This window comes from Acomys minous (assembly GCF_964271855.1).
Source record: "Acomys minous genome assembly, chromosome: 2".
Taxonomy (NCBI): domain Eukaryota; kingdom Metazoa; phylum Chordata; class Mammalia; order Rodentia; family Muridae; genus Acomys; species Acomys minous.
The window spans coordinates 123233539-123250673 of NC_140484.1; the positions used below are offsets into that span (position 1 = coordinate 123233539).

The 17135-nt window shown below is 44.5% G+C and overlaps 1 protein-coding gene across 7 annotated transcripts in view; it reads left to right on the forward strand.

The window, feature by feature from the left end:
* Positions 1-17135, forward strand: part of SYTL2 (synaptotagmin like 2) — a 108129-nt gene that overhangs the window by 30595 nt on the left and 60399 nt on the right. For all 7 annotated transcript variants that reach the window (XM_084759776.1, XM_084759777.1, XM_084759786.1 and 4 more), the window contains exon 2: positions 16157-16622. In XM_084759776.1, the coding sequence (XP_084615902.1) occupies positions 16522-16622 (101 nt within the window). In that variant the 5' untranslated portion in view covers positions 16157-16521. The remainder of the gene's footprint in view (positions 1-16156; positions 16623-17135) is intronic.

The following is a 17135-nucleotide window of genomic DNA, read 5'->3' on the forward strand; positions in this document are numbered from 1 at the left end:
TTGCTACCATCCTCCCAATAGTCTCCTACATCTGAACCCAAATAAACCTTATTAGTACATTCTTCTGTCAGGGAGGGGTGCTTAAACTGTACTCCCTGGGTACCAGTTTGATGGGTTTGTAGTCACTTAGTAACCATCCTGACCAGCTTTCTTTGTATTGCAGGATGAGTTTTCAAAAACTGTATGCAAATGACTGAGTAAGCAGAGAGAGAGACCAGGGTTTGGGGGTGGGATGGGGACAGGGGACAGGGGACAAGGGACAGGACAGAGATGGAAGGGGAAGAGGAGAAGGAAAGAATTATAATACTTATTAGAGAAGCCTAAGCACTAGTGAAATAACACATATACTACTACTACTACTACTATACACACACATATATACTACATACTACATACCACACACACGCATACTACATACACACACACACACACACACACACACACACACACACACACTCTACAGGGTATAGTTAATATAGTATTGTATCATATGGACATCTTGCTTTTCCATGAAAACAGCCCCCATAGACTCATAGGGAGTGTCATTATTGGAAATGTGGCCTTGTTGGAATAGGTGAGGCCTTGTTGGAGGACGCGTGTCGCTGGGGGTGGGCTTTGAGGTTTCAGAAGCTCAAGTCAGACCCCGTGTGACTCTCTGCCTGCTGCCTGCCGATCCAGATGTAAGAGCGCTCAGCTACCTCTCCAGCACCATGTCTGCCTGTGTGCCGCCATGCTTCCTGCTGCCACACACATAATGGCCTAACCCTCCGACCCTGTGTGCCAGCTTCAATGAACTGTTTTCTTTTATAAGCATGGCCATGGTCATGGCGTCTCTTCACAGCAACAGAATACTGACTAAGACACTAAGGAACTTTGTTAGGCTTTTACCAAGGTAACTCTTCATGCCTCCACTGGTGAGTGTGTGCACAAAATTGACTCCTTCAGATGGACTCAAGATCCCCCCAAAAACTTGAAAAATGTGCTAGAAGTAGCTCTGCTTTCCAGCTTAAGAGCTCCAATTCCTTTTGCTCACTGCATTTGTTTCACTGTTGGCTTCAAAGCTGATGTAGTAGAGGGGAAATTTCCTTTGTTACAGTTGCTTTCCAAGATGATTTTTTGAGTAACACGCTAGCCACACTGCTTGCTAGTTGCTTAGGGATGGGAATGGAGGAAAGGTTTTAAAGGTTTTTTTTTCATCATACCTCCCTATATTGTATGAATTACATCTTTAAATTTCACCTGGTGACCCCTCATGAAATAGATATTGTTTGAGGATTTCCACATGAGATAAATTGTGATGGTTCTGTGGGGTTGACTCGACACTCACTAGAGAGAAGTAAGGCCTGTAATTCTTCAAAGTGTAAATGCTTGGATTGTTATCTAGGTTCCTTCCAAACACAGGCCTGCAGTTAGCTTAGGTCTTGCTCTCCTTGGTGTATGAGGCCTTTTTCCTAAACATCCCTGGCATTTTGGCTGCTATGCAGAACACTGGCTGTTCTAGGGAGCCGGGGCCTGCTTGATTAAGCCTCTCTGTGATCCTGAGGCCCTGTCATCACCTTGAAACCTTTCCAGCCATTCTCCTCCTCTCCCTTCCGGCCTCAGGAACACTTCTAGTTTGCTCATTAATTGCATTCTTGCAGCTTGGTACACTGCAGAACATGTGGTCTGGAAAGGCAACCTTGCTGTGCAGGCACATGACTGGTCACATCCACAGCTGGGAACACATTGACAGCAGGACTTGCTACCTCACAGTCAGCAGTGCCAAGGTCAGATGACTTCATCCTTCGTGGTTTAATCCCATTCCCTTAGCCCCATAGGAGTCTTCTAACAGTACCCACTGGGAGTTCTAAGGGAAAATCCAGGCTCAATGTCATCTATTTTTACTCCTGAGAAAGACATGCGTGCTGATTACTCATGGTAGACAAGGAAGGCCCACTTTTTGAGCAGGAGACCGTGTACTTTTCTTTTTTTCTGTACTCCACCTTCTCCAAAGCAGTTCCAGTGTCGTGACAGTTCAAGAGTTGAGTCGTGGTTTGTCTAAAGCCTTCCCCTGCTCAAAGCTCAAGTCAACCCTCACCTCTTTCTGGTTTGTCCTCATCCCTCATCCTCCTCAAATCACACAACTGTCACTTAAATATACTGCGATGTCTTTAGTTATTTCCCGCCTTTCCAAATGTGTTGTCTTCTTAATATTGTCACCTGACACCTGCATAACCTCAGATGAGCCATTTGACCTTCAGTAACCCCAGTTTACAGGTTCCGGCGTGTATTCTTCCACAGTCTCCCTCCCGCCAGCACACCTGTTCTCAGTGCAGTGCACAGTGCCAACGGTGTGCTAACGGGGAGTGTTTAGTACTGCTTAGAGTCAAAATCTTGTTGATGACAGGAACCAGGTCTTCCTATTTAGTACTTATATCAGCTATGCATTGTCCAATCCCAAAAAGAACATTCTCAGTAAGAGAGGGACGAGGAAAGGGAGGCATAGGAAAAAGAAAAGGGGTCTGGGACTATACTTCAGTTGAAAACACTTGTGCAGTTTGCTTCAGGTCCTGGCTTCAATTTCTAGCACACCCACACCCCTAACTCTCTCTGTGTGTCTGTCTGTGTGTGTGTGTGTGTGTGTGTGTGTGTCTGTCTGTCTGTCTGTCTGTCTGTCTGTCTGTCTCTCTCTCTCTCTCTCTCTCTCTCACACACACACACACACACACACACACACACACACTAACACTACCCCTCTGCATTCACAGATACAATACATCAAAAAATTTTTTAATTTTGTGTCCTGTTTTCCTAATTATTCTGCCCTCCTTTACTATTGCAATATCATATGAAAATTACTTAGATTTTTTTTTTACATGACACAGCAGGATGATAGTTTTCCTTGACTAGTTTAAATAGTCTGTCTCTGAATTTCTTTCTCTGTCAGCTAGCTTGGTGGCATTTACTTCGACATTTGATTTTATGCCTGTGAGAAAAAATAATTTTGATAGGTGTACCTCATTTTACAAGAGTGGTCAGCTAGCCAAGTGAGTAAAAGCAGGGTCTTTAGTAGCTGAGCACGGATGAGAACCCAGCCCTCTGTTCCTCTAGGCAGGGCATGGCTGACCCTGCAGATACTGTGGGAGCATCACTTAACTCATACCTGCCTTAGGAGGTGTTTTAAGGTTTGACTAATACCATCAAGCTCTTCCCTAGATCAGTACAAAGGGATTTTTTGTTTTTTATTAAGATTTAGGAAAAATAGGTTTGCTGACATGGCAAAGTTGTACCTCCTACCTGGACCCCAGGTTTGGAGTTTCTTTATAGACATTGCTAAACTGGAGCCATGGGCAGAATCAAACTATTTGTCTCATGTGGCAAGTTTAGCAAGTGAGTGTTTCAGGCATTCAGAGGGGCTTGGTATGAAAGTCCAGTCCAATTTGCACCCTGCACATTTGTATGGGGGTCCTGGGCAGAGCACCACATCCTGCAGGGGTCTGTAGAAGCTCCTGTGTGGAGCACTGCTCAGCTGGCCCTTTCTTCTGCCTTTATTTCTTCTCTCCCTGATGAGTCCTATAGAGCTCTGGAGCTCCAGGAACCCAGAGTAAGTTCTGAGTCTATTGCATCGAAGTGTATGGATGCAAGTCCCTTCACCCCCATGACCTGCAGTGACTTCCCCTGAATGTGATGATGGCAACCCTGCTGGCCTCTTCTTATAGTACATTGATCACATTTGCAGTGAGAGAGAAGGGTTGGAGGAAGGTAAGATGTCTGTTTCTCTTCTAATCATCCCAAGAAATGAGCATCCTACTAATGGAGTGTAGTAGCAAACAGTTTCTTTTCATCTTGTACAGCACATATACACACTTAAGAGTTATTAGTGGTTACTAAGGCGCTTTGACTTTCCTGTAGAAGACTGTGTTCTTGATGTTTGTCACTTGAGTTTCCAGCATTTGGTTGAGACTCTTTAGAAAAGAAGTGTATAATTATCCCTTTTGGCTCAGCAAAAGAAAAACCCACCACATTGGACATCATTTTTAGCTTTGAGTTGCCTTTTTAAGAACTGTGGTTCAGTTGGTTATAAACCAATGGAAGTTTCTCGGGGATAAATGTAATGTATATTTTCAACCTTGGCAAAGGTGATGTCACAGTTCTGAGCAGCTATGCAGCTATATATGTTTTTTTTTTCTAATGTGGCAAAAGCTTAGAGGAAAGCTACTTTCTCACTTTTTCAGTTAAGAAAATATTTCTTGGAAAAAAAAAAGGAAAAGAAAGTTCTGGTCTTTTGGAAGAACATGAAATGCATGTGGTTCTTTGGTGGAATTTGGTACAAGGTCACAAAACATGATATGGTCCAGCACTGGGGAATTCTGGGGGAGTCAGACATGATATCTCATGTTTTCAGGAAAGCTTAGGTGTGTGGCAGACAGTAAGTAAACAGATAGCCGCTCTATACCACAAAGCACCAGAGACCATCATCAAAGAGATGATGATGGGATTTCTGAGATGGGCTAGCCTTATCTTTCCAAACAAGGGACATATGTGGAAAGAATGAGTGTGACTTTAAGAAGTTCTGGGTGGGCCTTGCAGTACAGGAGCTGAATATGTCAGAGGAACAGAAGTGTGAGAGGTAAGTGAAAGACATTTCAACAAACTGCATAAGGAAAATGGGAAGGAAGGCTCGGGGTCGGACATGGGGGCCCAATGTAACACTGGAGGCTTGACTGCTGTTTTGAGGCAGTTAAAGGTATATCCCAGGAAGGAGCTTTAAATGGAGAGAGGCCCTTAGGTCAGAACCCTCCACGTTACTAGATCAGTGTGGAAGCTCTGCCAATGGAGGAGAGGTTTCTCATGGCCTCATGGGCCATGAGGGGTTGATGATATGCACATGTCTTTTATATAGTTGAGTGTCATGGCCCGCTCGGGGAGGGTGACCATCACAATGAAATGCAGCATTGAACTTTTGAAGGGAGATTCTCATAGGAACATGTGGCTGAAGATTTATCACGGGACTGTACTGTTTGGGCTAATGACCCCAGCATGCCTTTTTGCATATTATTGCCTTTAAAGGAAAGGCCATCTCTCCCTAGAAATGCCCTTTGGTTATTTTTAAACTGTGTGGTAGGGGGAATTGATGGAATTCCTAAGGTCATCTCCAGCTGTTTTTCTCCAAAAGACCAGCTGAATATTTCATGAGATTTGCTCATTAGGCCTTTTATTTATCCTTCTGGGAGGCATTGTGCTGGGTCTGAGTCAGGGCGGTCTGGGAAATAAGCAAAGGGATGGAGTTTGAGGAAAACTGAGCATGTCCTGAGAGAGCTGCTGCTGCTCCTTTTTTAAGTGCAGCTCTGCATAAAGGTGGTCCTTTCTACTACCTTGTCATAGGCACAAGGGGAGTGTCTCTACGGCAGATGACCACTCCTTTGAAGGATAGCTGGAATTTGAAGGCTCAGAGACCAGTTCAGTCAGATGCCTGAGCAGAAGCATGCCTGACCGAATGACCTGATAGTTAACGTCACGTAACAGCTCTCATAATGCAGTGCCCTTCTTATTCAAGAATGTGACTCAAAGAACTTTATCACTGTGAAGCCAGGTATCCCTTAAGACTTCAAGGAAGATTTCCAATGGTATTTGATATCTGTAACTACAGCAGTACTCCTTTTGCCTCTTAGGGACTAATTGAAGGCAGATGACGAAGGCATTATCCATTTCCTCAGCGGGCACTATGAACCCTTCTCTTAGCCAAAGTCAAGGGCAACTGCTTGAAGTTCATGCTGTATTAAAAAGTGAATAGAAGCACATAGTTGTGTGGCGTTTTATTTTCAAAACGTCCCCTGATACGTAGTCCTATTGGCTCCCTGTAGTGTTTCACCAAGGAAGGTTTGGCAATGTTTGCCTCAACTTTAAAGTAGAACAAATGGAGCCCTAAGTCAGGGCTTTACTCCTGGTCAGCAAGCTGGTAACTGGGTGACCACAATTCAAACAGTATGCTGTGGATTGAAATCTCATGACTTTTCCTTGTGACAAGGCCAAACAGACTGAAAACTGGGGCCGTTTTTTTTTTCTCTCACCATAGAAGCAATTTAAGGGGTACCTTTAAAGGAAGAAAATCCTGCTACACGTATACCTGGACGTCGAAGGAGACTCTATATTGTGGCTTTTTAAGCATGACAGGTCAAAACAACTTTGCCTCATCGACTCTGGAACATTACTTGTTTGAGGTAGTGTTCGGTGATGTCAAAATAACAGTGTACACCTACGCTAATGAAAACAATACTTAGCACCCGGCTGGAATAAGTAGTGGGTTAGTAGCACTAACCAAGGATGGATTCTGCAAAGTTTCCATCTTAAAATGTCTACTGAGCATGGGAAAAGGGATCAGTGGGTAATATGCTTGCCACCAAAACAGGATCCGAGTTTAAATCCTCAGCACTACATTTGGAAGAAGGCCCAGATGCAGCGGCCCACACCTGTAGCTCCAGGCTGGGAAGGGAAGGCAGGCAAACAGCCAGCGCATGTAGCTGAAGCAGCGAAGCCAGGGTCCGTGAGTAGCCCTGTCTCAGAAGAGTAAAGAAGGCAATTGAGGAAGATATTTGGCACTGATGTCTGGCTTTTACACACACTACTACACACATGCACATGCCCATACATGCATGTCTGTGCACAGCTACATCAAGGCAAAAGAATTCTAACACCAATGTTGAAAATAGACCCAGTACCTTTTTCTCTGCTCTGAAACATCTGGAGGTGAAGTCATTCTTGTCCAGGTGGGCAGGAAACTTAGAGGAACGCTCCCAACCTTTTAGTGCCTTATTTATTACTTGGAAGATTTTCCTTCACTATTATAGGCAAGAAGGGGCTTAAGAAATGAAGTGGAGAGAAACCTTTCCTTGAAGAGTGTGTGAATCAGAATTGCAGTTAGTAGTTATAGTAATTTGGGTGCATTCATTATTGAATAACTAGTTTTTTATACTCGGTATTTGCTTTATTCTTTTCGGCTACTTAGTAAGATCGATATGACGCCCATTTTACAGACAAGTCTGAAGCTCAGGGAAACTAGGTAGCTTGTGCTGTGGGAGTCCACACAGCCTGGGTCAGTCTGCTGCACTCCAAAGACTGTGTTCTTCTTTACTCCCTAGGAGAGATGTAAAAGCATTGCTGCGGCTCAGCTGAGTGTGAATACAGCCAGACTGCGGTAGGGGTATGTCTGACAGGTCATGGGCTATAGGTGCAGTTTTATGGGGGAGGTCCCATTCAAGCTAGGACTTTAGAGATAGAAAGGCATGACTGTTTGACACAGGAAAGGTGTTCTAGATGGTGAAAGCGGCATGAGCAGCCACCAGGGGATGATGTGGAGGGAATGAGTGAGGAGTGGGTTAGCTGGAATCCGAGGATAGGAAGAGGCCCACGGGCTTAGAGTAAGAACAGCAAGAACACCAGGACAAAGAGTCTGGATTTTGCATCAGGGAAGCTCTGGGGGAGGCGTTTAAGTGGTGACGTAGCTTGCTCAGAGTGACGGCATTTAGGTCTGGATCTACTGGATTATTTAATAATCCAAGACTGATGGAAAAGTGGGGAGGGGACAAGGAGAGACAAGCCCAGGTTGCCACCCACCGTTACTTTGGAGGACGTATTTTGCCAGCAGGAGTGCTGGGGAGGTAGCCTGGGAGGCGGTAGGGTGCTTGCCCAGAATGTGTGAAGTCCTGGGTTTTATCCCCACTCCTGCAAAACAAAACAGAACAACAGCAAAACACTAAATGCTAAACAAAACAAAAGCGCAGGGGCCTGGCCCGCAGACCAGTGGTTTAGAAGTACGCATGTATTGCTGCTGTGCTAAATTTAGTGGCACGAAATGCCACCAGATTGTGTTAGGAGGTGAAATCAAAGGGTCAACAAAGTTGAATTCCTCCTCCGGGGGTGGGGGGTGGGGGGGGGTTGCTGAAAATGTTTCCTAGTTTTTCCAGTTTCTAAAAGAGTTAGGTGTCCCTGACTTCTTCCTCCAAGTTCAAAACATGCCATTCCAACTGGGTTCTTCTGGGTGTTGTCCCCTGCATCATTCACATAAAGGCCCCATGATTATGTTGCCTTTACCTAGATAATCCAACATAGATAATCTCTTTATCACAAGATCCTCAAATTTCAAAGACTTAAAAAAAAATTCTCCTCAAAGACCTCAGTGGTGGGGTCTGCATTGCATACAAATGGGCATACACCATAGAAACCTCTAATTTACTCTCTAAAATGGGATAGGCAGGTTGGGAGGAAAGAGAGTCTCCTGAGGTAAGAGGAAAAGCAGTGGCATCATGCTCTGGTCTCAAGGCAAAATAGAAGGGGTGAGGTGGGGAGGGGGTGGTATGTGTGAGGGGTGGGGGTGGGAAGGAAGAGGTGGGATGGGAGGGTAGCCTTCTTGTGAGGGGGTACTCACAAGACACTTGCTATGCCCGTACTGTCTTACCTATAGCCAAGTGTTATCCTCATGATAACCCTGTCCAACATGCTTTGCTACCCACACAATACAGACCAGGAAGCTAACCCATAGCCCTTAGGGGTGTCTCCAAAGACTCAAAATAGATCAGTCGTCTTTCAAGTGTCCCTTGACTCAAAAGCCAGAATGTTCAACAGTAGTCCCAATGCCAAAGGCAGGGAGAATGTTCCTGGCAGAGCCTGCATTTCAAAGGCATCTGTTTAGAAGATGCATAGAAGGAAGGAAGACCTTATACATTGTAGCAACTGATGTGTCTTCGGTGGGAACCCCAAGCTAATACATCTGGAAAGAGTCCCTCACCCCCAGCCTGTCAGGGAATGTACATAACTACCCAAATGAGGCTTTTAAAGTCTAAGCTAATGACCGCTCCAGTTGAGGTAACTTTATGTTTCTGGGTTTAATTCCAGTTTAGTTAATGAATCAGCTGGCTCCTGCACTCCCTTCCTTTTAACTTGGAAGCCTGAAAAAACTGGAAGATAACTGAATCTAGAATTGGTCTGCAATTCCTGCTTGCTATCGGTGTGGGTTTCAGGAATGCTGTGAGCTCAGCCCATCTCAGCTGGCAGTCTGTATTTCCACTCAAGTGGGATATGCCCTGTAAGAAAAAGAAGTTTTCTTTGAGTGTCCTAGCTCTCGTGTTAGGCAGCTGTGCAACCCTGAAGCACTCATCCGCTGCCTCCTCTTCGTCTCCATTTTCCTATCCGCACAAAGAACCAGTCAGACTTCTACGATGCAGCTGTTTCTGTGTGTGGGTGTAGGGGTGTGATGTCACTCTCGCCTCGGCTGAACAACAATCAATAGGCGAAGGACCGTGTTCAACTGTTAATAATTGCCGAACACTTTAGCTGGTCCTCAGCCATTTCTGACCTCCTGGGAATCTCTGATAGTGATCCCAGAAATGGTCAGGCAGACACTTCATTGTGGGGACGTCTTAGAACATGCACACCTCTGGACATCAGCACCTGGGTCAAGCTTGACAATGTGAGTTTGAGCCCTAGGACCCTCGTGGTGGAAGGAGGGAACTGCCTCCCACAGGCTGTCTTCTGACGTCCACATGGGTGCCTTGGCATGCTCATATCATCTGCGGGCGCATGTACACAGAGACAGACAGAGGGGGAGAGAGAGAGTGGGGAACAAAATTAAAACTATAGACTCGGCCAAGTGCACAACTGAACCGGACGTGCTGGGAGGGGCAGCAGAAGCCTAATCCAAAAAGCAATGGTGAGGCTTGAGCTCCACAGTATAAACTGCTCACTGAAAAGATCTCTGAATAAAACCCAGACAAGTGCCCAAACCAACTGATGCACCAATCTCAATACAGAAACAGAAGAAGCACGAAAAGACAAGCCACGTGGCTCCTCTAAAAGACCATGGCTCCCTCACAATGAATTTAAATCTATGAAAGTGGCCTACATGCCAGATAAAGAATGTAGAAGTAGACATATAAAAAGAGCCCAGAGGTTACAAAGAGGCAGGTGAATATGTTAAGGAAATCAATCCAGGACCCACAGAAGGGACAGGGAGATAAAAGCAGTTCCGGAGGGCAGGATAAAGTGGAACCGACATGTAGAACTGGCAAGCTAGTTCCACCCCGGTGTAGAAGTGTTAGCTTTCATGCCTGGTTACACATGCCTATGCTGTAGGATATTCACGGGAGGCCTTTCTACTGGGAGGGCTGTACTCCATCCAGCGTTTCCTGCAGTATTTGTAGGTTAATCCACCTTTCAATGCCATTGTGGGTAAGGAAGGGTGTGAGATATTTAGCTTTATGCATGATGGGGCATGTGTTACCACCAGGGACGAGAGAGAGATCATTGATCTGCACTTTTCTTATTTTTATTATATTTTCATTTTATATATGTATATAATATTTATATATTATAATATATTTATTATATTTTTAGCTAAGCGCCATTCTCTCCAAATCAGACATATTTGTTATTGCTCTTCTTCTGTTGCTCAATGGGTTTTTTTCTTCCTTCTTTGTAGCTTTCATTCTTGAAGTCATGGGACTGTCAGAACAATTTGCTTTTCTTCTGACAAAGTCATGTGAGAGTCACTGCCAACATGAGTTTTCCTCCCCTTCCTTGGGGCTCAGGGCCTCGTCTGATATACCAACAGCTTTGCAGGAAAGCAGAAGACGGGATCTGGCTCCCTTCTTGTGGCACAGCATGCTGGGAAAGAGATTATTTAATTCCACAGTTTTAACCTGAGTTTTGGTCAGCAAGATGAATAGGTGGAGGCTGCAAATCCAGCCTTCCTCTTTGCTATCAGCAAAAGCACATGCTATTTCAGGTCTCTGTTTCTCTCCTCAGTTTAAGTCTTGGACAATTGACAGGAGGAGCATTCACTCTTTTTTGTTTGTTTTTTTTGAGACAGGGTTTCTCTGTGTAGCCTTGGCTGTCCTAGACTCACTTTGTAGGCCAGGCTGGCCTCGAACTCACAGTGATCCACCTGACTCTGCCTCCTGGCATTAAAGACCACCACGCCCAGCAGGAGCACTCACCCTTACAGAGGAACTGTGGCAGGGACAACACACAGGAAATGTCAATCAAACAGTCCACATTCAAAGCGCTCCTGTTTCCCTACTGCTGCCGTTCCTGGGATTTCGCATGTGCCCTAGTTTGGTTTCCGCTGTTTCGTACAAAAGCAACTTGGGGAAGAAAAGATTTATTTGGTTTGCATCATGATCACAGTTCATCACTGAGGGAAGTCAGAGCAGGAACCTGGAGACAAGAGCTTATGCAGAGACCATGGAGGAGCACTGCTTACTGGCTTGCAGTTCTGACTCAGCCTGCCTTTTAATGGAACCCAGGACCACGTGTGTGTGTGTGTGTGTGTGTGTGTGTGTGTGTGTGTGTGTGTGTGTGTGTTGGGGGTGATGCTATGTGGCTCGGCCTTCTCACATAAATGATTAAGGACCTGACCACAGGCCAATCTAATGGAGGCAAGTTGTCAATTAGGATCCTGCCTCCCAGCTCACTCTAGTTTGTGTCAAGTTAACAAAACCAGCCATCACATTATGTAGCATCTATAGTGTCCTACACTCTCACTGGAGCTCTTCAACCATCTCCCTAAAGAAAGGAATGCACTCAGTCATCCTACACAAGAGTCTTAGACAAGAATCTTAGAGAAGCCATGTGATAGTCAAACCACAGTGCAATCCTAGAGTTGGAACCCAGTGGATGACATGGACTCGTCACCCCTGTGTACTAAAGCTAGGGTCACATGAAGTAGAAGCTCCGCCCCCTCCACCTGGATTTCTTTAATTTCGACAAATATTTTCATTCCTATTGGAGTGGCAGGTACTGCGGGCACAAGACTCTCAGAAAGCCAAACCTTACCTCAAAGCAGGTGGGTGGCAAATGAGCAGCCCTGAGTTTGAGATAGACTGATGTCTACTGCGATAGTGTGAGTTGGGTGCTAATAGAACACAGCGGAGGGACTCCTTCCTGGCCTGGAGCTGTGAAGAGAAGGTGTCTCGAACAATAAGTAGCAGTTAGGCCAGGACCTAGAAGAAAAGAGTAGACTATGCAAAGAGCCAGTAACAAGAGGAACTAGAAGTGTTCGGCATGGCTGGTTCTGAAGGGAAAGAGCTTGAGGAAGAGACAGCTGTGAGTCCCCAGGACTCTTAGCTTCAGCTATTGGATCATGGAAAGAAGGCAAAGGGGTTTCAGCTTAGCATATGTTTTGGTTGGATCTGAGTTATAGAACAATCACTTGGCAGCATGCAGAACATGGGTGGGAGGCTGTGCACGGGGAGGCTTCTGCTCACCGCTGGGATACTTCTATAACCCCGTGAATATGGGAAAAAACACCTTTTTTTTTAACTTCTCTCCTAACAGAGATTATTATTCTGCTCCTTCACGGAGGGTGTGGGGAAAGGGCCAGGCACTTTAGAGGACATAACGCCTTCTTACAAGCCAAGGGCCAGTGGTTCCTTTATGCTTAAGCAGAGAATGATGGGGGGTAGGGGGATGGCTCCACAGTTAAGAGCACTGACTCCTCTTCCAGAGAACCCAGGTTCAAATCCCAGCACCCACATGGTAGCTCACAACTGTCTGTAACGCCAAGATCTGAAGCGCTCACACAGACATGCATGCTGGCAAAACATCAACACCATAAAACAAAATCAAAAAAGAAAAGAGGAGAGCGATGGTCCACAGACAGAACTTTGTTTTGCCACCATATTTTGAGGACTCTGTATGGGAGGGGGCACTGAGTAGGATGGCAACAACAGGGTCATCTATTCTGTCAAAAACAATTGGCAAATGCCAGTCTCACTTAACAGCAAAAGCCTTCTTTGCGTTCAGTCACTTCGTCTGTTAAAACGTAGGACCTATCTCAGCATCAACTCTGCCAGGAGGCAGATTGAATAGCAGCCATGCTGGAGGTACCAGGAAACACGGATTCCCTTCTCCCTTTACCTGCCCCCACCTTCCTGTAGCTCCATCTCAGACCCTCACAGTCCTTACCAATAACCAGTGCAGTCTGGACCACTTCCTCTCCTACCTGCTCTTCCTGTTATCCTGGCTTACTCTGTGGTGCCCAGCTCTAGCCAAATTGTGGTTCTCACTCCCACCTCAGGGTGCTCTGGTGTCTGTATCTCTTTATCTTTCTCAAGTTTTTGTTCAAATGTCATGTCAGCGAGACCTACCCTAACCGATTCCTCATTCTCTCACAAGATTATTTGACTTCCTTTTCAGCTTTTTCTTCCATGGCACTTGTTACCGTCCAGCACCAGACATAGTTTAGTTATTTAGACTTTAAAAATGTAGAAGAATTATTTGTACTATTTAATTTGATCAAACTCTGGCCAGGAAGTCTCTCTCTCTCTCTCTCTCTCTGCTGCCTCTCTAGCGTGCAGAAGTTTACTAGGCTCCCTGTTGGCTGGGTGAAGGAACGAATGAAGTGGTCTCTTAGCTCCTAGCTAAATGCCACTTGAAATAGTGGGATCCGGCCAGGATGTGGTACTGTGGAGTCTCAGCTGCCCGCTACAATTGGACTGCCCACCTAGAGGAGCAGGCTCAGCCCTGCGCTGCTCTGTTGGAAAATGAGAAACTACTCCCTGGTTTGCTAACAGCTTCCCATGAGAGGTGCATTTGCCTTGACCCTTAAACACCACTGGTTGGCAAACAAGCACTGGTTGGTTTGCATTTTTTTTTCCCTTGGAGCTGTGGAAAGCAATGTTTCCGCCTGTGGCAGCTCTTCCCATTCCGACTGTGAGACCATTGAAATTGTTTTTCTTATCCTGCCCCAACTCCTTGGACATAAAAGCAACCTCTTTCTCATCCAAGTGGCAGTATAGGAAGGCCTCACTGTGGACACTGTTCTAAGAATGTGGCCTTAATCTATTTCCTTGCCAACCTTTGGGCTCTGAGGAAGGTGCTGTGTGTGAAAGAAGAGAAGAACTGAGATGGCCCTGTATCTTTGGTGACACTGTGTACAGAAATTGATTGACTAACTAATTCATACATTATATTTATCCACAGAGACTTACAGTAATATAGAGGCTTAAGAGCAATCATAGTGTGAATCTCTATCTCTCAATAGCACATAACACTAACTATTGCAATTACATAGGGTAAAAGGAATAAATACCCACATGAATGATGAAACATATATATACACATCTGCCCATATGGATGAAGGAAGAGGCTTTTGTATCAGCATGCTTTCTGCTGCAAATGTGAAACTTTAGTGGCTTCTGACTGTAAGTGTTTGTTTCTTTGTTTCATAGTGGTAAGTAGCCAGAGTGACCCTGTTTCAGGTGGGTCAGGTTCAAGTAGGCTACAGGGAGGGCATGAAACTTCAGAGCAATAATTTAATGTATTATAGGTTTTACCTCTGACTATGGAAGTTAGTAAAGACTTCGTGGAGGTGGTAAGTTTGATCTGCCTTGAAGGATGAGAAATTTCCAAGACAGACAGACAGGCTATAGCATATGCAAGTAGATGAAGATTTTAAAAAGAGACTTTTGAAATAATATAGTCAAACATATATATATACATATAAATATGTATATGTGTATATTTATGTGTGTATGTATATATGTGTGTATATGTATGTATGTATATACTGTATATATGTGCATGTGTATATATGTGTGTACATATGTGTATGTGTATATATGTATGTATAGTTACTGTGGGTAAGATAAAAGAGCTATAGGGAAATGAAACAAGGTCATCAAGGTTTCTGCATATAAAGCTCAAACTTCATATCACATAGACAAATAGAAAACAGATAACCAAACACATTCTAGTGTATGTGAGAGAACATTTATTTTCTCTTTTAAAATTTTTTTATTAAAATTGTTTTCATACAATATATTTTACCATATTCTTTTTCCTCTCCCTGTTCCTCACAGATTCTCCCAACCTCCCTTTCCACTCAACTTCGTGTTCTCTTTCTTTCTTTCTTTCTCAAAAAAGAAAGAAAGAAAGAAACAAGAAAAATAACAAAAAATAAGAAATCAAAATCAAAACAAACTAAAAAAAAAAAAAAAAAGGAAAATCAATAAGAAAAAAACCCCACAGAAACAAAACAAAAAGTACACACAAAAAAAGTTGGAGTCAGTTTTGACCAAGCACAATCTTATTTAGCAGCAAAAGCATGGACCCAAAAGGGAGGCAAGAATGCATTTTTAGTGGCGAGTTTTGGTAAAGGGTACAAGATGTGTTCTTTTTATAGTCACTGCTTTACTTAATCACTACAGCCTGCAAAGGATGCCCTAACGCTGAGTACAAAGGAGCAGACAAAAATCTCTGGTAGAGTAACTCAATTAATGGCTTTTGGTAGCAAGCCAATGGCCAGTGGTAGCTGCCCAGTAGTTCTGTTGTGCAAGGTACCCGTGTATAAATGTATCTCACTCTTGTGCACATTCTTTTCTTCGTAAGTGGGGTTGCTTTAAGGATGACTTCAGCACGTGGCTTTGAGTGTCTGTTGTCCACATGCAGCTCTAAACTTGTTAAAGGACCCATCCCCAAAGTCTTGCCTCATGGCATTCTTCAAATTTCACCCTCTTGTTTCCCCCATCTTTAGGATACGTCTTGGAAAACAGGATTCTTCCCTATCTTGTGACTCAGAAGTGCTGACTTGGGATGATGGGATGTTTTGAAACTCTATCTCTTTCTTCCTTTCCCCCAGTTTATATGTACATATCAGTAAGTGTTCAGAAATGAAGGAGGACCAGCTTGGTGACTTCCTCCTGGCCCAGCGAAGGCTACGAGTGCAGCTGAGTGAACAGTAACTGTAGGGCTATTCTAGTTCTGCCCATGGTGAATTCTGCTGCCTTGCAGAAGACAGGCCCACACCAGTGGAAAGTTCCCACCAGCAAAGTGGCAAGCACTTAGAATCTCTATTTCCCATAATTCCTTGACACCTTCAAGTTGCATTGCCCTGGTCCTGCTGAATTCTAGCATCACTTTTTAGCCCGGAATTTGTAGTGAGAAACCTTCCACGGCTCAGGTGGGTTGTTAAACATTGACAGTCATCTTTGTGTGCACTCCGTGGTCTAGAGTTGGGTAGAAGCATGTTTCTGACACTTTGACCTTGAGTTCAGGAAGCTGGCAGAACTGGTTTGCTCAGTTCAAAATCCATCACCTATGGCCATATTACAGTGTGCCACTGCGCAGTGCTTACAGGAATTGCTTCTCATTGATTGGTGTTCGTTGTCTCATGATCTTCCAGGTTAGGGATGCACCAAAGAGGCTGTCCCTCAAGATGGTGATGAGCGTGGAGAGACTGTGTCTAAGACTGGTCCAGAGAGGGTGCACTCAAGGAAAGCTGCTGAAGACACAAGCAAAGCATGTGGCATCCTCCTGAGAGCCGTCTACCGTACAGACTACGACTACCTCGGGACCTTGCTCTTAGGACCTTGATGTCATCTGACTAAAACTTGTGTGGAGCCCAAAGACTTTTTTTTCCCACCAAATAAGATAGCATTTCATTTTTGCATCCTGTAATCATCCTGGTTGTAATTTGAGCTGTTTTTTTCCCTTGAGAACCCCAAGCCGCATTTGTTACTATTCTTTTTGTGTATACTTCTCTCCAAAATGATTGACTTAAGCTTCTTGACAGAGGAGGAACAAGATGCCATTTTAAAGGTTCTACAGCGGGATGCTGCCCTGAAGAGGGCTGAAGAGGAGAGGGTCAGGTAAGCAGCCAGAAGAATGTTTGGGTGTGAGGGAAAGATGGTGTTATCCACAGAAAACAAGGCTGCTTTCTTTTCAGGCATAACTGGGAGTTTGTCTTGGAGCCTAAACTTATCCATTCCAATTTTAGGTTAACTTTCTGAGCAGAACTTTTTTCCTCCTGATCTTTCTTAATTTATCTACTATATTCCTTCCAGAAATAGAGTCTCAGTTAAAAACTTCAGCCAGACATGTTGCATGAGCCTTTAGTTTAAGCTACTCAGAAGAGTGAGATAGGACCACGTTAGCTCACAGTTTTAGATGAGTGTGGGCAATACAGGGAGGTCCTACCCCTCAAAACAGAAACCCCTCTATATGCCTTTGATTCAGTTTAAAAACGAGACATAGGACTAGGCATGATGGTTCATGTCTGTCTGTGGTCCTAGAATTTGAGAGGTTTAATCAGGAGGATTGGCTGGGGTTCAAGGCTAGCGTGGAATGTCATATAAAACCCTATCTCTTAAACAAACAAACAG